This window comes from Chelonia mydas, chromosome 15 (assembly GCF_015237465.2).
Source record: "Chelonia mydas isolate rCheMyd1 chromosome 15, rCheMyd1.pri.v2, whole genome shotgun sequence".
NCBI classification, from domain to species: domain Eukaryota; kingdom Metazoa; phylum Chordata; order Testudines; family Cheloniidae; genus Chelonia; species Chelonia mydas.
In genome coordinates, this window is record NC_057856.1 from 2,811,718 (window position 1) to 2,833,965 (window position 22,248).

The 22,248-nt window shown below is 48.9% G+C and overlaps 1 protein-coding gene across 1 annotated transcript; it reads right to left on the minus strand.

Moving 5' to 3' along the window:
• Positions 1–11,170: 11,170 nt before the first annotated feature.
• Positions 11,171–21,777, minus strand: LOC102941720 (fish-egg lectin). Its single transcript, XM_037878998.2, has 4 exons — positions 21,478–21,777; positions 17,615–17,842; positions 15,859–16,198; positions 11,171–13,197 (listed from the first exon to the last, which is right to left on the minus strand). Exons 1-4 carry the CDS (start codon positions 21,530–21,532, stop codon positions 13,053–13,055), a joined length of 768 nt encoding a protein of 255 aa, XP_037734926.1. The 5' UTR covers positions 21,533–21,777; the 3' UTR covers positions 11,171–13,052.
• Between the last annotated feature and the right edge of the window lie 471 nt (positions 21,778–22,248).

The window sequence follows — 22,248 nt, forward strand, 5'->3', positions numbered from 1 at the left end:
GCTCTCCTGGACTCCTTTCCCCCTCATGTTATTCTTCCCGGGGATCCTGCCCATCAGTTCCCTGAGGGAGTCAAAGTCTGTTTTTCTGAAGTCCAGGGTCCGTATTCTGCTGCTCTCCTTTCTTCCTTGTGTCAGGATCCTGAACTCAACCATCTCATGGTCATTGCCACCCTGGTTCCCATCCACTTTAGCTTCCCCTACTAATTCTTCCCGGTTTGTGAGCCGCAGGTCAAGAAGAGCTCTGCCTATACTTGGTTCCCCCAGCACTTGCACCAGGAAATTGTCCCTACACTTTCCAAACACTTCCTGGATTGTGTGTGTATTGCTCTCCCAGCAGATATCGGGGTGATTGAAGTCCCCCATGAGAACCAGGGCCTGTGATCTAGTAACTTCTGTTAGTTGCCGGAAGAAAGCCTCGTCCACCTCATCCCCCTGGTCCGGCGGTCTATAGCAGGCTCCCACCACGACATCACCCTCGTTGCTCATGCTTCTAAACTTAATCCAGAGACTCTCAGGTTTTTCTGCAGTTTCATACCAGAGCTCTGAGCAGTCATACTGCTCCCTTACATACAATGCAACTCCCCCCCTTTTCTGCCCTGCCTGTCCTTCCTGAACAGTTTATATCCATCCATGACAGTACTCCAGTCATGTGAGTTATCCCACCAAGTCTCTGTTATTCCGATCACATCATAATTCCTTGACTGTGCCAGGACTTCCAGTTCTCCCTTCTTGTTTCCCAGGCTTCTTGCATTTGTGTATAGGCACTTAAGATAACTTGCTGATCGTCCCGCTTTCTCAGTATGAGGCAGGAGCCCTCCCCTCTCACGCTCTCCTGCTCGTGCTTCCTCCCGGTATCGTAATTCCCCACTTACCTCAGGGCTTTGGTCTCCTTCCCCCGATGAACCTACTTTAAAGCCCTCCTCAGTAGGACATAAACACAGTATAAGTTTTAAACAAACAATTTAATACTGTACACAGCAATGATGATTGTGAAACTTGGTTGAGGTGGTGAAGTCAGAGGGTGGAAGGGGGTGGGATATTTCCCAGGGAATGCCTTACTGCTAAATGATAAACTAGCACTTGGCTGAGCTCTCAAGGGTTAACACATTGTTCTTAATGTAACCTCACACTCTACAAGGCAGCACGAATGGAGGGAGGGGAGACAGCATGGCAGAGAGAGACAGAGACGCACACCATGTGTGAGAGAGAGAGAGACACGCATTGCCCCTTTAAGTACACTGACCCCACTCTAAGTACATTGCTTTTTTAAGTAGATCAGGAAGTTGAGGCAGCAGCTGCTGCTGGCAAGCTCCCTCCGTCCTGAGCCCTGTCGTGTCTCCCCCACCCCCCGCAGAAATAAGGTACGGGAGCAGGGGGCAGGGGCAGGAATTGGGGGGACACCCTGACATGAGCACCCCTCTTTCCCCCCACCCCCTGCACAGCAAGCAGGAGGCTCCCGGGAGCAGCACACGGCAATGGGGGGAGGGACACCTGAACTGCCCGGCAATTGATCACCTGCTGGGAGGCTGCTGCACAGGGAACTTAGGGGAGCTGATGGGGGGCTGCCAGGCCACCCTGGTTCCAAGCCCCCACCAGCTCGTTGCAACGGGCTGCTCTTCCTGCAAGCAGCGGACAAAGCAGGAGGCTGCCAAACAACATTATGAAGGAGCATTGCCCAACTTTAAAGGAGCATGTTCCCTGATTGATCAGCCACTAACAATGAAACAACGTTAACCGGGACAACTTTAAGTGAGGCATGTCAGAGGGGTAGCTGTGTTAGTCTGTATCAGCAAAAACAACAAGGAGTCCTTGTGGCACCAGATAAATTTGTCAGTCTCTAAGGTGCCACAAGGGTGCCTCGTGTTTTTGTAAGTGAGGAGTTACTGTACTGCAAGGGAAGGGATTGTACATTTTTACTCCTGAGGGCATTCTGCGCCAAAAAATTAAAAATTCTGCAAAATTCTGCAAGTTTTATTTGTCAATAAATAAATGCAGAGGCTCCAGCACGGCAGTGGGGAGCACAGGCCACTGGCTGCACGAAGGTGGGAGATCACCCTGCAGCCCCCCCAGCCCTGGGACATGGACTCAGCGGTGAAGCTGCACCTGACCTGGGCACGGCACAAGGCCTGGGCCTGCCCCAGAAACACCCTTCCCCTCTGTGCCAGGAGCACCAGGTGTGGGGCAGGCTCAACCAGGCGGGATCCAAGTGTGGAGGGGTCCAGGCGTGGGTGAGAGGATTGTGTGGGACAATCTGGGTGAAGGCAGCTCAGTGGGGGGTCTAGGTGGGGTTTGGATGCACAAAGGCTGGTTGGGGGGGCAATGGCACTCTGCAGGAGCTTCCAGGTGAAGGTGGTTGGGGCTCAGTGGAAGAGTCTGGGTGTGGGGGTCTAAGCGGGGGGGCGGGAGGGGAGGGTCTGGGTTGGGGGAGTGGGGCTTGGTGGGGGGGTCAGTGTAGCTAGTTGGAGGTCAGTGGCATGGGGCGGTGGGGCATCAGGGTGGGGGTTTGAGTGCAGGAAACTCAGTGGGGGGTGGTCTAGGTGCAGGGGAGGGGGTCCAGAGGCAGGAGGTCTGGGTGCAGGGGAATCCAGATGCAGGGGTTGAGGTTCAGTAGTGTGGGGTTTGGTATGGAGAGCTAGGGGGTATCTAGATGTACCCAGTGAGACTTCACAGGGGTCTCTGCTTATGGGTGGTCTGGATGCACAGGGGTTAGGTGGATGGGGGAGCAGTTCCCCGTACAGTGACCCCTTCCCCCCACAGCTGAGGAGCGATGGGGCCAGGAAGCAGGAGAGGATGCTGAGCTTCCTGCAGGTGGGGGAGGTTTTGGGGGGTGGGTCTGACACAGCCCCAGTCAATTCTTGCAGGAGAAGAGGAAGTCCTGTCCTCTTCTGCCTCCACCCTAGCCGGGACTAGCAGCTGATCCTGGCCCAGGGTAGGAGCCACTGGGTGGGGCGTCCCCAGCCCTGCAGTGATTTAGCTCTTTGCCAGATGCTCCAGGTGCCTGAAATGATGTACCTCCTCTGCTAGGGAGTGGTACGTGTCTGCTCTTGCAGTTTCCCTTTTGCTTCCCTGTCAGAAAGTTATTTTTCTGCGGGGAAGCAAAGAAATTTGATGGGGACATGAATTCTGCAGACGGTGGAGCAGAATTCCCCCAGGGGTAACATTTTGCAGCAAATGTATAATTACTGTTCTTCACAATGTAAATGTAAAATTTGTATTTAAAATATAAATTAAATATTTCAGGATTTAGTTTTATTCTGGTACAGACCCAATCAGTGATGTCTTTTGTCCTCCCAGGCCAATAGTATCTTGTGCTCAGGGCCATTGTCATTTTGACAGTTCCTTGATATCCACCCCATGGACTGTCATGATACTGTTCAAAGAGTTGTCAGGTTTGTTTCACGGTGTGCACAGCAACAACCTTTTTTTCCTTTGGCAGAATGAAAAGTGTCCCCTCTGCTAATCAGAGAAGATGGAGATGTGATGATGATATCAACTGCTGCGCTTAAGCAAATATCAGATATTTTCAGCGTCATAGATTCATTATAAGGCATACGCATCTACCAGATAGCTGACTACAGAATGGGTCATGCTGCCTTTGGTAAGGTGTGTGTGTGTGTGTGTGGGTTCAATATATAACTGTAAGTCAATGTTGAAAGGTTTCAGAGTAGCAGCCGTGTTAGTCTGTATTCGCAAAAAGAAAAGGAGTACTTGTGGCACCTTAGAGACTAATCAATTTTAATGAGCTTTCGTGAGCTACAGCTCACTTCATCGGATGAAGTGAGCTGTAGCTCACGAAAGCTCATGCTCAAATAAATTGGTTAGTCTCTAAGGTGCCACAAGTACTCCTTTTCTCAATGTTGAAAATTTTTTTTAACTAGAAGTCATTGCTCAGTGAAGATATATGCACTGTTGTTGTTTGTAGGATACATTGGATAATGTACTGGAGAAATAAAAATAAATTTTAGGCTTTTTTGGTAATATTTCTATTTCATACTCTTGTCATGTAACTCAGACCTGGGCTACACTGCGGGGGTTTCGAACTAAGATATGCAACTTCAGCTATGCTATTCGCGTAGCTGAAGTCGAAGTATCTTAGTTCAACTTACCTGGCAGTCCTCATGGCGACGAGTCAACCACAGCGGCTCCCCCATCAACTCCGCTTACTCCTCCTGCCAAGGTGGAGTACGTACCCTGAGAAATACATTGTTACAGTGCCTTCCTCTGTAGGTGTGACAGAGTGCTAGGTAGGAAACCCTGAGACAGCACTCTGTTCACAGCCCCTCCAATCAGGCATAGAGCAGATTGGAGCTGACAAGGCAGACCTGTGCCAAATTTGTGGGTGGCAGAAACGCTAATTTAAGCCATTAGCCAGAGCCCACAAATAGGCACAGGAAGGAAGTGAAAAGGGTGGAAAGCAGGCAGTGAGAGGGAGAGAGAGATTGCTCCCCCCACCCCCTCTTGGAAAGGTGCTAGGGATGCTGTGAAGGTGCTAGGGTTGCCAACTTTTTACTCACACAAAACCAAACACCCTTGCCATGCCTGTTCTCCGAGGCCCCGCCCCTTCTGGGCCCCTTCTCCTAGGCGCTGCCCTCCACACACTCCATCCCCCCCTCTGTCACGCACTCTCCCCACCCTAACTCGCTCTTTTTCACTGGGCTGGCTCAAGGTTGGGATGAGGGAAGGGGTGAGGGCTCTGGCTGGGGGTGCGGGCTCTGGGGTAGGGACAGAAATTAGGAGTTCAGAGGGTGAGAGGGAGCTCCAGGCTGAGGCAGTCGGTCAGGATGTGGGAGGGGGTGAGGATTCCAGCTGGGAGTGCGGGCTCTGGGGTGGGTCTGGGTTATGAAGTGTTTGGGATGCAGGAGGGGGCTCTGGGCTGCAGTGTGGAGTCAAGGGGTTCGGAGTATGGGAGGGGGCTCTGGGCTGGGGCAGGGGATGGAGTGCGGGGAGAGAGAGGGTGGGCTCTGGGCTGGGGGTGGGGATGAGGGGTTTAGGGCACAGGAGGGTGCTCCAGGGTGGGGCCAAGGGGTTTGGAGGGCAGGAGGATGATCAGGGCTGGGGCAGGGGGTTAGGGCATGGGAAGGGGTGAGGGGTGCAGGCTCCGGGCGGCCCTTACCTCAGGTGGCTCCCGGAAGCAGTGGCATGTCCTCCCTCCGGCTCCTATGCAGAGGTGCAGCCAGGGGGCTCGGCATGCTGCACCATCCCCAGGCGCCACCCCCACAGCTCCTATTGGCCACAGTTCCTGGCCAATGGGACCTTCAGAGCCAGTCCTGTGGACCAGACAGTGCAGCGCACAAACACACCTGTCTGCCCCTGCACCTAGGAGCCGAATGGAGGATATGCTGCTACTTCCGGCAGCCACACAGAGCCACAGCAGACAGGGAGCCTGCCTTAGCCCCGCTGCACCACCGACTGGACTTTTAACAGCCCAGTCAGCGGTGCTGACCGGAGCCACCAGGGTCCCTTTTTGACCAGGCTTTCTGGTAAAAAACTGGACACCTGGCAACCCTAGGTCAGACACAATCATAAATAAACTGCACAGGGTGTTGAACCAGCACAAGGGTCTCTGCATGGTTTGTATACCGAGATAGAAGCGGTACCAAGGAGGACCTGTTGCAGTAGGCAAAGGAGATTTTCTTGGAAATATGAAGAAAACTAGGTTTCAGAGTAACAGCCGTGTTAGTCTGTATTCGCAAAAAGAAAAGGAGTACTTGTGGCACCTTAGAGACTAACCAATTTATTTGAGCATGAGCTTTCGTGAGCTACAGCTCACTTCATCGGATGCATACTGTGGAAACTGCAGAAGACATTATATACACAGACACCATGAAACAATACCTCCTCCCACCCCACTCTCCTGCTGGTAATAGCTTATCTAAAGTGATCATCAAGTTGGGCCATTTCCAGCACAAATCCAGGTTTTCTCACCCTCCGCCCCCCCCCCCCCCACACAAACTCACTCTCCTGCTGGTAATAGCCCATTCAAAGTGATCCTAATCCTGGTCCCACTGAAGGTAAATTTAACACCTCAAATAATCCCTGTGTTGGGAGAGCAGGACCATCATATATATGCTGAAGATTCCATTGTGTTCTGTATATTTATTACATGAGAAAAAGAATTGCTTACCTTCCAAAGAAAAGTTTCCAGCAAATGGTCGCAGGTTAAGTCCGTCTGCTCTATTCATTCCTTCAGGATATGGGTTATTCCTTTTATATGCCAATACCCATGCAATTTTTTCTTCAAAAGATTTCACTGAGTATTGGTCACAGAAGAGAACATTACACACTGTTAACATTCACAAAATTGCAAACATCCAGTACCTATGCATATAATAATCAACGTTTATGTTGTAGGTATGACATGAAAATTGCAGACATATAGGCAGGGAAAGCCAAACTCAACAAACTCCACAATGCAGCATCATTCATAGGCCAATCACAAGGGTTATATAAATACATTTGCGCTATATGCATAAGTTCAAAGTATTTCTGTGACGTTCCCATGGTTTATCTGGACCGATGATCTGCTAGGTCACTCCAGTCCTTGACTCTGGGAGCCAGCCTTACCCTGCTCTGCTGTGAGAACCGCCACTCCTGGGCTGTTCACGCACAGCCTCTGGCTGGGGGAGGGATAGCTCAGTGGTTTGAGCATTGGCCTGCTAAATCCAGGGTTGTGAGTTCAATCCTTGTGGGGGGCCATTTAGGGATCTGGGGCAGAAATTGGGGATTGGTCCTGCTTTGAGCAGGGGGCTGGACTAGATGACCTCCTGAGGTCCCTTCTAACCCTGATATTCTATTCTATGTAAACTGCTTGGATTGTGCAACTGAATGACAGTAGCTGATGTCTCTGCTCCCAGAGACAACCCTAGCAACCTCTGTCTTGCAGTGTCCAGTTATGCCTGCTAGATGCTGCAAGCTTATATGAGTTTGTTAATTTAACAAAGACATTGATATGCACCAGGCATGTTGTCTCAAGGGGAATCTCTGACACGCTTCAAACCAAATGCACTGCTTCAGATAGAATAAACAAACAAATTTATTAACTACAAAAGATTTTAAGTGATTATAAGTCAAAGCTCAACAAGATGGATTTGGTCAAATGAAATAAAAGCAAAACACATTCTAAGCTGATTTTAGCATTTTCAGTGCCCATACAAACTTAGATGCTTCTCATGACAGGCTGGCTGGTTGCCATTCCACAAGGCTCTCCCCTTTGCTCAGTACTTCAGTCGCTTGGTGGTGATGTCTGTAGCTGGAGGTGGAAAAGAGAGGGAGAGCATGGCAAAGTCTCTCCCTTTTATCATGTTCTTTCTTCCCTCTCGGCTTCCCCACCCCTTCAGGGTCAGGTGAGCTGACTGACCAAGGGAAGGGGGTGACTCACTCGAGAGTCCAACAGATCCTTTGTTCCTGTGAGGCTGGGCTGGGTTTGTCCCATACATGCACTGATGAGGTGTTAACTGTCCCTCTGTTCCTGGTTCCTGGAGAGTTTTGCCTGGGCTTGTTTTAAGCCACGAGGACACATTTTCAGCCTCATAACTATATACATGAAATTACAATCTATAACATCACTATAATAACAATGTTCAGTGCATCATGGGCCTTTTGAAGACACCCGACATGACAATCTTTGCATTGGATACCACACAATCATATTATGAGGATGAACATGGGGATGCAGGGTGTTCCCCCGAGATACAGTGTCACGATTTCTGGCTTACAAAGTCTGGCAGCATTTGATCCAGGGAAATCACATTTCATTTGAAATAATGATATCACCTGTAACATTTTAACAAAGTAAAATTATAGTAACTCAGGACAGGAAATATAACAGCACAAGAATGTAAATTAAAAAAAAAAGCACAAGCAGGGGTTTTTGCGGACACTCTTTAATGAGGGGGAGGGGTAGCTCAGTGGTTTGAGCGTCGGCCTGCTAAACCTAAGGTTGTTCAATCCTCGAGGGGGCCATTTAGGGATCTGGCGCAAAAATTGGGGATTGGTCCTGCTTTGAGCAGGGGGTTGGACTAGATGACCTCCTGAGGTCCCTTCCAACCCTGATATTCTATGAATATATTCAGAAATCAACAGAATATATATGGAAACCCTCTTCTTATCTGCCATACTGAGTTTATTACAGGGAGTTCCTTTCCTAGTTAAGGTGTTTTGAAAAATCAGTTTTCTGAAATTCTGAAGAATCTGAAATACATAAACCCATGTAACACACACATTTATGTATCATGATGACAACAGGCATGAAAAACCTTTAAAAAGCAAAAGCATTCAGGGTCAGAGGGTTACAGCCTTTTGTGCATGATGTTTATTACTCAAGAAATCATAAGTGACATTTTAGTTGTATGACAAGATGCTTAGTCAACATCCTCACAGTAATTATTAGACAACACTTGATACCAAACACATTTTTGGAGTAGAGAGGACCAAGCCCACATTCCCATCTTTTCAGGGCTGTTTAAAACACATTTTGCAAGTGGAATTGCATGACGATTGCATGAAAAACCTTTAATGAAAGTCTGAGCATTTAAAAAGAAATCTTTATTCATCCCTTTCGACTGCATAGTAGGTCCTACAGTCCATTAGTAAAGAAATGTTGAATGCACACAAAACAATGAGCGTAGCGAAAAACATTATACATATTATTTGAAATACTTATGAATTCCTTTTGAAAGCAAGTGCATAAGCAGAAAATCTACCATTGTGCTTTATACTGTTACATATACATGGAGCAACAAGGTATCACCAAAAAAATTACATTCAGAACCATGGTGCTCACATATCGCCTCATTGCTTTCTGATTTAATTTTTGAGACATTTTCTTGAGCCTTTTCCCTCACTGTTAAAATTTAACTTGTCTTGTTTTTGTTAGATTTTTCGCCGTGAGGAAAAGGCCTATGTCTGCATAATATAGACACAAGATATACTGTACACGCCTGGATTCTTCGCATTATCTAATGTTTTTTACTAATCACATCAGCCACACGATCAGAGGCTCGTTCACCTGCACATCTACCCATGTGGTATATGCCATCATGTGCCAGCAGTGCCCCTCTACCATGTACATTGGTCAAACTGGACAGTCTCTACGTAAAAGAATAAATGGACACAAATCAGATGTCAAGAATTATAACATTCATAAACCAGTCAGAGAACACTTCAATCTCTCTGGTCACTCGATTTCTGATCTCAAAGTGACTATCCTTCAACAAAAAAACTTCAAAAACAGACTTCAACGAGAGACTGCTGAATTGGAATTAATTTGCAAATTGGATACAATTAACTTAGGCTTGAATAGAGGCTGGGAATGGTTGATTCATTATAAAAAGTAACCTATTTCCCTTTGTTTATTCCTTCCCCCGACCCCCCACTGTTCCTCAGACGTTCTTGTTAAACCCTGGATTTGTGCTGGAAATGGCCAACCTTGATTATCATACACATTGTAAGGAGAGTGATCACTTTAGATAAGCTATTACCAGCAGGAGAGTGGGGTGGGGGGAGAGAAAATCTTTTGTAGTGATAAACACCCATTTTTTCATGGTCTGTGTGTATAAAAACATCTTCTGTATTTTCCACAATATGCATCCGATGAAGTGAGCTGTAGCTCACGAAAGCTTATGCTCAAATAAATTGGTTAGTCTCTAAGGTGCCAAAAGTCCTCCTTTTCTTTTTACTAGCAAGTACTCACTTATACATAGTTTCAATGAGTGTTTGCTGTCAAAATAGAAATTAAATAGTACAATGACATGCATCTGCACAATAACAAAGCTAAATGACGAAGTGCTAAGAGTAATTCAGGGAAACAGGGAATTCAGGAAATCCCAGCAGCAGATAAGACAAATTGGTGAACTGCTATCAGACTCTATGCAGTCAGATACACTGAAAAGGGATTTTGTGTTTCTGAGGGGGTATGTGTAAAACATTTCACTGAATTAAGTCTCCTGCAGCACCTCAGTAGGTTACATCAGACAAAGAGGAGCTGCAGTGACGAGGCATTGGGATGCCCTGTGCCTCTAAGCACCCAGCCCTGGGAATCATAGAATCCTTGAAGATCAGGGTTGGAAGGGACCTCAGGAGATTATCTAGTCCAACCCCCTGCTCAGAGCAGGACCAATGAGAAGCCCATGCTGAGAGGTACTGTCTGTGAGAGGGGAAATAAAAGAGGCCCCTCTGATGCCACCCTATTTCTGCAAATACTGGTGTTTCAGTCCACTGGGGTAACTTTTAACCCCTCTGCCCCTGCCTGTGCCAGGGTTTTGCACTCTGCCATCCTCTGGCAGCGCCTCACCCCTGGGCTTAACTCCGGCTCCTTTCCACCCCATCTCTGGTTTTGCCCTTCAGTCCCGATCTTAACCCTGCCTCCAGCTGCTTAATCCCCCTGACCAGTCAATTTCCGCCCCTTGCTCATACCCTGACCACCCCTCTCCTCCGATTTGCCCACTTTGCCCCTTTTTAACCCCTGTAGAAAGCAGTCCTCAGAATCTTATGCTAAGTAAGGGCAGGCTGAAGGGCAGTGGCTTCAGCAGATGTTACTGAGCATGCTCAGTTCCTGTGAGCATGCTCAGTGCACCCTAAGTAGCAAATTCCTTCATGTAGCAGTTTTTCATACTACACTATACCAGCATCCTTCTTGAACTGTGGACCCCAGCACAGGACACAGGATTCCAGCTGTGGCTGCACCAGTGCCAAATGCAGAGGTAAAATAACCTCTCTCCTCCTATTTGAGATTCTCCTGTTTATGTAACCCAGGGTCGCATTCGCCCTTTTGGCCACAGCATCCAGCTGGGAGCTCACATTCAGCTGATTATCCACCATGATCTCCAAGTCTCTTTCAGAGTCACTGATTCCCAGGAAAGAGCTCCCCATCCTGTAAGTAGGACTTATGTTCTTTGTTCCTAGATGTATACATTTACATGTAGCTATATTAAAACGTCTGTTGTTTGCTTGCCCCCAGCCGACTCAGTGATCCAGTTTCCTCTGTAGCAGTGTCCTGTCCTCTTCATTATTTACCACTCCCCCGATTTGTGTCATCTGCAACCTTTATCGGTGATGATTTTATGTTTTCTTTCAGGTCATTGATAAAAATGTTAAATAGTGTCGGGCCAAAAACCAGTCCCTGCGGAGTCCCACTCGAAACACACCCATCCGATGACGATCCCCCAGTGACAATTACATTTGAGAGCACGCAGTGTTGCTGTAGCTGGATCGGTCCCAGGATATCGGAGACACGGTGGGGGAGGTAATACCTTTTATTGGACCAACTCCTTATTGAGACCTATCAGTTCGCCATGGTTCATTGTTCTGATTCAGGCTAAAGGGGCGAGGTTTGGCTACAAAGCCCAGGCAGAGGCTGTGTTCTCAGTGTTGGGGTCGGACCGCACAGACTGTAGAGAGGTGGATTTTGTTTCTCACCCGCCCGTCTCTCTCTGATTGTGATGGCAAGGTGGGAGCTCTGCCCACCTGCAGAACGCCCACCTGCTCAGTCAGGCCACTCATCAGGATTCCTGACTGCACATAGGACACATGGCAAGGGAGAGGGGGACCAGTGTGAGGCAGAATGACTAGCTCACCCTTGATCACCCCTGTCTCTTCTCCCTGGCAGCGTGTTTCAGAGGTGAGGGAAGGGAGAGGAACAGATTAGCAGGGCAACCTAGACTGCTCGAGTGAGCATTGTGGGGGGCAGGGGGAAGACTAGCTGAGTGGGAGGGTCGGCAGCCCAGTGGAGATAATGATGTCGCACACGCCAGGACTAGTTTGTTGTAGAGCTCAGACCGTTTCTCTTTCCACAAAACACACGTGGTTTCTGGGCTGCTGAATCCCTAGCACCACAGCACTCCCCCAAACTTCAGTTGTGTCGAGTCCAGTGAGCACAAAATGACAAGGAGAGCGCCCGAGATGCTGCAAGACTTTATTGGCACAAGAGTGAGCAAGACGGAAACTTCAAACCTTTACCAGCCCTTTCCTGCTCAGCCTAGAGAGAGCAGCTCTGGCTCCGCAGCCATCCTGTTGGATACATGTGGCCTCTATTCTTTCTTAATCTGGTGATGCAGATATTTGGGATTTATCATAATGGAAATGCAGGGCAAGAGGGGTGGATATGCAGAGCTTCTGGCATAGAAATCAGGACAGCGTGTGTGTAATAACTTGGCCCTTGTTCCTTATTATGAACTGATCATGCCAGGACCTTCTGAAGTGGAGAGGCTGAAATCAGGCTAACTGAAGGAGAACCGTGTAACACAGGTAGTTGGTGATGGTGAATTTTGCAGAAAGGCAGAGAAAAATTACCTAGTTGGGGTTACTTAAATTTTGTTTTTCTTTCTGGTTCTCTTGGAAGTTCTTCCTAAGCCCAGCTCAGTTTTGTGTGTTGCTAATACAATGGGCTCCATTAGAGTCATAAATATAAAGTCCAGAAGGGGACAATTATGACCATCTAGTCTGATTTCCTACATAACACAGGCCACAGATGTCACGCAGTGACTTTTGAATTGCACCTAATAGCATGCAGTTGATACAAAGTATATCAGAGCATTTACAAAGACATCCAGTCTTGATTGAAAGACTCCAAGCGATGGAGAATTTACCACATCATTTGTGGATCTGTTCGTATGGTTTACTTCCCTCATAGCTAAAAACACTGCCCTTGGTTTTCAGTTGGACCTTGCTTGTGTTCAGCTTTCAGCCAGTGAATTTTATCGGAGTAGAAGTATGTGCGTCTGGGGGCAGGGGCAGCAGAGGCAGAGAAGGAGCAGGTAATGATGAATCTTCTTGGCTCTATTTTGTGGGACTCGATTTTATCCTTCGAACAAAAGCTTCATACCACTGGATGGAGATGGTTTGCAGAAAACATGGACAAGGTAGTGGAGCAGTGCTTAGTTTGTAATGAAAGAGGTGCTGGGGCTGAAGCAATTTGTTATTTTCATCACTGACACGGCAAACCCAGAGGTGCTGGGGCTCAGCCCAGGCTGGTACAAATTAAGCACTGTGGGGGAGAGAGAAAGTTTAAATGGACACTGTTAATCACTGTGAGGCTGAGATGGAGGGAGTTTCATTTAGATCCGGCATTTCATAATCTTCTCCTGGTCATTGATAAGCCACAGCAGGCCCAGGTCATAGGACACATGTTTGCATTTGCAGAGGAAACTGGCCACCTGGGTCCAGGTGGTGCCGATGGGGTTGCTTTTAGTGATTCCATCCCTGAAAGGAAGGTTACAGGACTGGTGTTAATACAGGTCTGCAAAAAGAAGGACTCTGCCTCTATCCCAGCCTGAGGAGAGCAGCTTCTCACTGCAGCCAGAGGGTAGCCCCAGCCATGTTTCTCCTTGCTGTCCACTCACAGCCCTGCATTGCAGCACCCATCCTCCTACATGAGTGTCTGGCTAGACCCTATTAAGACGGCAGGATCAGAGCTGAGCATTGCAAGCTTCATCTCCCTGCGGTGTGGGCTGAGGGCAGAGGGGCAGGGAACATCCTCTACCGGGAAACATTCCTGCTTCCAAACTGCACAGGGCCTTTCCTCTGTCTTGGCAGGTGACATGGAATCAAAGCCAGGGACAGAGCGGTATAGAGAACACCAAAGGAATCCCACAGCGCTGCAGGGGGAAATGCCAGAGCTCCCCCCAGGAATGGCAGTTCTCTCCCCTCCCCTGCTCCCACTCCATTCCAGTCTGGGAGTGTCTTCCTCCACTTGCCTGGGCCCAGCAAGGGGGACACTGAGTTCCTGTGCTTGGCTCCACAGGAACCCCTGCTGGCCAGGTAGAGCAATTGCAAACTAATCAGTAATAAGTCACCAGGACCAGACGGTATTCACCCAACAGTTCTGAAGGAACTCAAATGTGAAATTGCAGAACTAATAACTGTAGTTTGTAACCTGTCATTTAAATCAGTTTCTGAACCAGATGACGGGAGGAGAGCTAATGTGAGGCCAATTTTTAAAAAGGGCTCCAGAGGTGATCCTGGCAATTATAGGTGGGTACGCCTGACTTCTGTACCAAGCAAACTGGTTGAAAACCGAGTAAAGAACAAAATTGTCAGACACATAGATGAACGTAATTTGTTGGGGAAGAGTCAGCATGGTTTTTGTAAAGGGAAATCATGCCTCACCAATCTACTAGAACTCTTTGAGGGGGTCAAAAAGCATGTGGACAACAGGGATCCAGTGGATATAGGAAGCCTTTGACAAGGTCCCTCACCAAAGGCTCTTAAGCAAAGTAAGCTGTCATGGGATAAGAAGGAAGGTCCTCTCATGGATTGGTAACTGGTTAAAAGATAGGAAACAGAGTAGGAATAAATGATCAGTTTTCAGAATGGAGAGAGGTAAATAGTGGTGTCCCCCGAGGGTCTGTACTGGGACCAGTCCTATTCAACATATTCATAAATGATTTGGAAAAGGGGGTAAACAGTGAGGTGGCAAAATTTGAAGATGATACAAAACTACTGCACGTAATTAAGTCCCAGGCAGACTGCGAAGAGCTACAAAAGGATCTTTCAAAATTGGGTGACTGGGCAACAAAAGGGCAGATGAAATTCAATGTTGATAAATGCAAAGTAATGCACAATGGAAAACATAATCCCAACTATACATATAAAATGATGGGGGTCTAAATGAGCTGTTACCACACAAGAAAGAGATCTTGGCGTCATTGTGGATAGTTCTTTGAAAACATCAGCTCAAAGTGCAGCAGCAGTGAAAAGAGTGAACAGCATGTTGGGAATCATTAAGAAAGGGACAGATAATAAGATAGAAAATATCATATTGCCTCTATATAAATCCATGGTATGCCCACATCTTGAATACTGCGTGCAGATGTAGTTGCCCCACCTAAAAAAAAATATATTGGAATTGGAAAAGGTTCAGAAAAGGGCAACACCAATGATTAGGTGTATGGAACGGCTTCCATATGAGGAGAGATTAATAAGACTGGGACTTTTCAGCTTGGAAAAGAGACAACTAAGGGGAGATCTGATAAAGGTCTATAAAATCATGCCTGGTGTGGAGAAAGTAAATAAGGAAGTCTCATTTACTCCTTCTTATAACACAAGAACTAGGGGTCACCCAATGAAATGAATAGGCAGCAAGTTTAAAACAAACAAAAGGAAGTATTTCTTCACACAACGCACAGTCAACCTGTGGAACTCTTTGCCAGAGGATGTTGTGAAAGCCAAGACCATAACAGGGTTCAAAAAAGAAAGAGATAAGTTCATGGAGGATCGGTCCATCAATGGCTATTAGCCAGGATGGGCAGGGATGGTGTCCCTAGCCCCTGTTTGCCAAACACTAGGAATGGGTGACGGTGGGGATGGATCACTTGATGATTCCCTGTTCTGTTCATTCCTTCTGGGGCACCTGGCATTGGCCACTGTCCGAAGACAGGAAACTGAACTGGATGGACCTTTGGTCTGACCCAGTCTGGCCGTTCTTATGTTCTTAACCCTAGGCTGGAGGATGCTCCATCACTCTGTGGGGATGGCACACGTGCAGTCTGGGTGCGCAGAGGCTCTGTGAGGGGCATGAGCAGGACTCCCTGTGCTACCTACAATATGCAGAGCTCAGGCTTCCAAGAGCCCCCAAGATAGCAGAACCTCTGCAGTGTGCCTCACAGCCCTTTTTGGTTCCCTGCTGGTTAGCATTGGAGTCCTCTCAATTAGGCAAGAGTGGGTGCCTCATTGTGAGGTCATTGGGATGCTGGAGAGCCCTGGAATCAGCTCATTAGGAAATCGGCCAACATCAGGCAGCAGAGGGGCTTGCTCCGCAGCATCAGGCAACATCCTGTTCTCTCTACGCTCTGAGTGACGGGTATGAATGGCCCTGATCACTCATGGGAGAAATCCTCCCTCCTGTCTTCACCTTTACGGTACCTGCGATATATTTGTCCTGCACTGTTCACGCCGTAGACAGAGCCTTCGGTCCCGACCTCAATCATGGACAGCTTGCCGGGAATGTTCTGCCACGTGGATCCGGCACAAGAGTCCGGGGTGACAGCAAACCGGAAGTAGATATCATCGGCTGAGTTAACGCCCCAGCAGCCCCACAAGCCACAGCTGTAGTACTTCAGACTTCCTGCAATATTGACCCAGGGCAAGGTGGAGGCATTGTTGACAGAGACCGCTGCCGGACGAGACAGACAGTAGATGCCACCGTTCATGCTGACACCAGCGACGAACACGTCTCCACCCGCGTCAATTTGCTTGAGCAGCCCTAAAAACAAACAAGGGTAAAACAATGTTCCGAGGAAAGAGCAGGGCTGGAGCAGCATGGAGAAAATAAGGACGTAAACCACCTATTGAGAACTCAGGAAGAAATATAACTAGAGACCAGGGGTGAGAGGAGAAAGAGAAATCAGTCAGAGAAGTGCGGTCTAGTGTTTGGAGCAGTGGCCTGAGAATCAGGATTCCTGGGTTTGGTTGCCAGTCCTCTCCCAACTTGCTTAATGGCCCTTGGAAAGTCACTTAGGGGAAAAAGGGCCTGATTTTAACAGGTACTGAGCACCGAGAGCTCCCATTGACACCAGTGGGAGTCGTCACTGCTTAGCACCGCTGGAAATCAGGACGTCTCAGTCAGGTTCTAACATTTGTGCAGTCCGGTTTGGAAACATGGACATTACTCTCTCAGTGTCCGGAATATGGGGCCAGTAAATGTTCCCGCCTCACAGGGGGCTTGTGAGTGTCGGGGCGTGTGTACACACTCTATTGCACCAGTTTAAATTTCCCTAATTTAATTCAACTGCTGTGGGGACATTTAGTTTGCTTTAAGAGGATCTGATTTCAGTTTACCTTAAGTTGATTAGGCCTTGTCTACACAAGAAGGTTGCACTGCTTTAACCAATGGTGTGAATTTAAACTGATTTATGAAGCCAGTGTAAACCCCTGTAGTACAATGCCCCTAAGATTTCAGGATTGTCACCTATCAGTATGTCACTCTGAAGCATAGAACGTCTAGACTCCACAGAGTACGTGGTCCAACTGCCACACCTGTGTGATAGCCTGGGCCTTCATCTACTAGCACCGGTCTGCAGGTGCTTATACCCAGAGGATATGCTGGTAAAAGGCACCTTTATACTGATATAACCCCAAGTGTAGAAAGTTATATGGATGTAGCTATTTTGGTAGAAAAATCACACTCCTAGCCAACACGGTCAAACTGTGTACAAACCATGTGTAGACAGGCCTATGTGAACATTCTGATTTCAGTTTAAGGACTGGACTATGCGTGTTTTTGTACTGCTTTTTATCAGTCTGGAAACACATAGAATGAAATCAATTGCACCCCACAGTGAAGACACAATGAGACCAGTAACAAGGAGCTCGTATCAGCATAGCTTATTTCACTACATTTCCCCAAATAATCTATACGGACATAAGCACCTTCCTACCTGTGCAACGGCATCCACGCTTGGAGGTTGCACCAATTCTACTAGATCAGCTTCCCTATAGAGATGATGCTACAAAACCGGTACCAATGTAACTATATAGGCAAGCTGTAGTCAGATCCGAAGAGTGGCCTATCTGGCGGGAATTGTGTCGACAGCCTGGGGTAGGAGTTTGGCACTGGGCACAGGATCCTAACAGAGGCTCTTTTTGTCGTCCCCACGACATAGCAAAGCTCATACGTTACCTGTGACCTGTTGCCAGCTTCCTCCCACCAGCTTGTAGATGTTGTTGTTCTTGTTCACACCCCAGACTCCAGCCGGACCAACCGAGACGTGTTTCAAGGAGCCCGGCAGCTGGACCCAGCTGTCTCCATACAGAGTGTAAACATTGCCTGCGGTGTTCACTCCAAACACCTGCCCATTACTGGCATCAATCTGCTTTAATGACCCCGGCATCTCCATGCAGTCCAGAGCTGAAAAGCATACGGAGAATGTTCATGCACGTGGACTTGTTAGCAAGCAGGAGAAATAGTCACAAAAGAGAGAGAGCTTGGGGTCTGGGTGGCTGTGGATATAGAGACCTTTGCTTACATGTCCCTCACTGGTCTGAATCCAGAATAGGAGGGTGGTGGCCCAGTGTTCTTACCAACTAATATGTGCTTGGAGGCCCGTGTGAAATGATTTTGGGGGTCCCATTCTAGTTCCCAAAGTATTAGAATAGCAGCGGGAGCTAATTGGCTCTGTGTTGCCCCCCACAACAGAAAGGCCAAGGGTTATCTCAACCACAGAGACGGAGCTCCAGTCTCACCACTACAGGTGGTCTCTCCTGGTCAGAGCTGAGCCGCATTATGGGGGAAGCTTCCCCTGCCCCTGCCCAGACAGCACTGGGGATTAACAGAGGGCTTATGGCTCCAGAGCTGGGGATCTTTCACCAGAGCTGATGTCACATAAACAAATGCTCAGGCTTCCAGATGGAAAAGGCCCTCTTGCTTCTGTTGGGATTTCTATTCAGTTCCTATATGATACATCCCCGAGGGAGAACAATCCAAAGAGCCACCCAGGAAGTTGTGTAGGTCAGTTATGGGGTCACAAGAGCAGATATCCATTTTGGGAGCATTTTCCATAACACCTTTGTTTGGAAGTGAGGGGGGCTCTTCCATTCTGCTCCATATGGAAACCTCATGTGTTGCTCAGGAAGGTCTCAAACTGTACCCACGAAGAAGCTGCCTGCAGTTTAAACATTCACAGCAGCTGCAGGCAGACCCAGTTTCATAGATTCATAGATTCCAAGGCCAGAAGGAACCATTGTGATCATCTAGTCTGACCTCCTGTATCACACAGGCCAGAGAACTGCCCCAAAATAATCCCTAGAGCAGAGCTTTTAGAATAATATCCAATCTTGATTTTAAAATGGTCAGTGACGGAGAATCCACCATGCGCCCAGGGAAATTGTTCCAATGAATAATTACCATCCCTGTTAATTCTCCTAGACTGAAGAGTCCATTATCCAATATTTGTTCCCCATGTAGGTGCTAATCAAGTCACCCCTTAACCTTCTTTCGGTGAGCTAAATAGACTGCCAGGCCCTGTGAGCCGGTGCAGGGGATCCAGGCCCTGTGAGCCGGTGCGGGGGATCCAGGCCCTGTGAGCCGGTGCAGGGGATCCAGGCCCTGTGAGCCGGTGCAGGGGATCCAGGCCCTGTGAGCCGGTGCGGGGGATCCAGGCCCTGTGAGCCGGTGCAGGGGATCCAGGCCCTGTGAGCCGGTGCGGGGGATGCTGCCTCGGCAGGGTGGGAGGGAGTCTCAGAGCTGGGCTACTCAGTGTGCACTTTTTGCCCCACAGGGAAGGAGCCCATTTCGGGTGGGGGGTCCCTGGTGAAGGAGCCATGGGTCATCAGCACGCACCGGTGCTTCTCCGGCTGGCGGTGGCTGCGAGCTAGCACCGGCCACCTGGAGGGGCACTGGAGCAGGGGAGGGACAATGGTGCCTTGTGTAAGGACGGCTCTGGATCTGCTGGATTCTGATTGGCTTAGAGAGCAGCTAGCTGGTGCCTTTCAGCCAATCAGGGCCAGCGCTAGGATCATCACCGTCCCGCTCCTTCTCACAGCCCCGGGGCAGCAAGGCTGGGGTCAGCGAGGGGCCAGGGAGCAGGCTTGGGCCTGCCTGCATGTGGCGGGGGTGCTGCAGTGCCCACAGGACCCTGGCAGCTGGTGGTGTCTGGGCAGCAGGAAAGAGGAGCCCATGGCTTTGTCCCCCTTCACCCCCGACCTCTCCACCTGCAGGCTGGGCAGCACCATGCTCTGTCCCCATGGGCCCGGCCTCCTGCCCCACCCTGTGTGTCAGGGCTTCTGTCAGCCCCAGCGCGTGAGATCTTTGGGCAGGGGGAGCCCAACGGGCTCATGCTCTGGGGCACCGTCTGCAATTCTGGTCTCCCATGTTTAAGAAAGATGAATTCAATTGAGAACAGGTGCAGAGGTGCGTTACCTAGGGAGGTGGTCGAATCTCCTTCCTTAGAAGTTTTTAAGGTCAGGCTTGACAAAGCCCTGGCTGGGATGATTTAATTGGGGATCGGTCCTGCTTTGAGCAGGGGTTTGGACTAGATGACCTCCTGAGGTCCCTTCCAACCCTGATATTCTATGATTCTATGATTCAGAGAAGGGCTACTAGGTTGATCGAAGGAATGGAGAACCTACCTTATGAGAGGAGCCTTAAAGAGCTTTGTTTGTTTAGTCTAAGCAAAAGAAGGCTATATGATTGCTGTCTATAAATACATCAGAGAGATAAATACCAGGGAGGTAGAGGAGTTATTTAAGTTATGTGCCAATGTGGCGCCCAGGACGAATGGATACAAACTGGCCATCAGCAAGCTTAGGCCTGAAATTAGGTGAACGTTTCTAACCATGAGAGGAGTGAAGTTCTGGAGCAGCCTCCCAGTGGGGTCAAAAAACAAAACTGGCTTCAAGACTGAGCTTGACAAGTGTATGGAGGGGATGGTATGACAGGACTGCCTACGATGGTGTATGACCCTTCGGCGACTGCCTGTAGCAAAAATCTCCAACGGCTGCAGACGGGACATTTGATGGGGAGGGCTCTGAGTTACTACAGAGAATTCTCTCCCAGGTATCTTCCTGGTGGGTCTTGCCCACATGCTCAGGGTCTAAATGATCACCATATTAGTGATCGGGAAGGAATTTTCCCCGGCGTCAGATTGGCTGAGACCCTGGTGGTTTTTAGCTTCCTCTGCAACATGGCATTGGTCACATGCAGGTTTAAACTAGTGTAAATGGTGAATTCTCTGTAGCTTGAAGTCTTTAAACCATAATTTGAGGACTTCAGGAACTCAGCCAGAGCTCGGGGTCTATTACAGGGGTGGGTTGGTGAGATTCTGTGTCCTGCAAGGTGCAGGGGGTCAGACTAGATGATCATGATGGTCCCTTGTGACTTCAGTAAGCGTATCTGAGTAAGAATAGACATTGCAATTTTAAACCCAACCAGTGTCCCATAAGTGACTTGCCACAAGATGTCAGAACACGTTAGTATTAGAGCTGAGTGGGTCTAATATTTATTTAATTTTCTTTCTAGATATAGGAATTAGACACAATGCTCCTGTCAGAGATTTCTAAGTTATTATCTGCAAAAAAAATTAGAGTTGTCAGTTGCCTAAGTAGCCCCGGGAATCATGGTTAAAGTCCACAAAAATTGTGCATTACTTTGCCTTTATCAACATATAGAAGTCAAACTACACCTATGGACTGAGCCTGGGGGCAGGGCTGGGAAGCGAGGCCAAGCAGGTGGGAGGAGGTAGCGTGGCTCAGTCAGGGCACAGAGAGCTCCTGCAGAATGGACGGGCAACAGACAACTCAGTGAGACCCTTTAAAAAACCAAATGATCAGGGTTTATGTTACTGTCATTGGTGCAGACTGCAGGGGCCAGAATGTGTGAAGGGCAGGCCAGGCGCAGAGGAAAATCTTGTCCTCAACCCATGAGCATCTGTCTGAAAAGAATTCCCCAAAATGTGGCAGTGAATCCAAACTCAGTCCTGCACTGGGGCTGAGAGACCCACGCAGCCATCTGCAGACCCTTTCGACAGAATCACTGTTCCCACGTACCTGAGCTCCCTGCAAGCAGGGGCGGCAGCAGCAGCAGGAACTCCCAGAGCATCATGTTCTCGGCACACCTTCGACAATGCGAGCTCTCCCAGTGGCTGCGGTGGGGCAGTCCAGGGGCTTTTATAGCTCAAGCGTAGCTGCAGACTGAGCAACCTTCCCTCCTTGGGGTTCTCCCCGACATCCTCAATAAGGAAATAGGGAAATTTTTACTTGGCAATACCACATCCTGGAGCAAAAGCTGTTGATCAACTTTATGGGTTTCCTCATAGCAGCTCTGACACTTGATCCCTTGCATGCCAGCCAGCGTGGCAGGTATTGTGTTTTCTAGGTGAGCACTTGGCTGGCCTCCGGGTAATGGAGGGTGTCACGGAGTGTGGGGGAGTCCAGGCCCTGCACCCCTCTTCCTGGGATTCACTGAGACTCTCAGCCAGCTAGTAAAACAGAAGGTTTATTGGACAACAGGAACACAGTCCAAAACAGAGCTTGTGGGTACACCCAGGACCCCTCAGTCAAGTCCTTCTGGGGGAGCAGGGAGCTTAGACCCCAGCCCTGGGGTTCCCTGTGTTCCTCCACCCAGCCCTAAACTGAAACTAAACCCACCCAGCAGGTTCCCTGCTGCAGCCCCCCCCCCCTCCACCTTCCTGAGCAGAGGTGTTACCTCCCCCTCCCCCGCCTGGCTCAGGTGACAGGCTCTCAGGTCTCCCGTCCCCAGGGCACATTCCCAGGTCAACACTCCCCCCTCCCTGCTGCGTCACATCGTCACAGAGGGGT

What these genes read in the sequence shown, in the direction of transcription:
- LOC102941720 (XM_037878998.2), bottom strand. Translation starts at nt 21,532, where the DNA reads ATGATGCTCTGGGAGTTCCTGCTGCTGCTGCCGCCCCTGCTTGCAGGG. An exon ending in AAGCTGGCAACAGGTCACAG is followed by an intron (nt 16,199 to 17,614) that starts GTAACGTATGAG and finishes GTTTGTTTTTAG; the next exon opens with GGCTGCTCAAGCAAATTGAC. An exon ending in GCAGGACAAATATATCGCAG is followed by an intron (nt 13,198 to 15,858) that starts GTACCGTAAAGG and finishes CCTTCCTTTCAG; the next exon opens with GGATGGAATCACTAAAAGCA.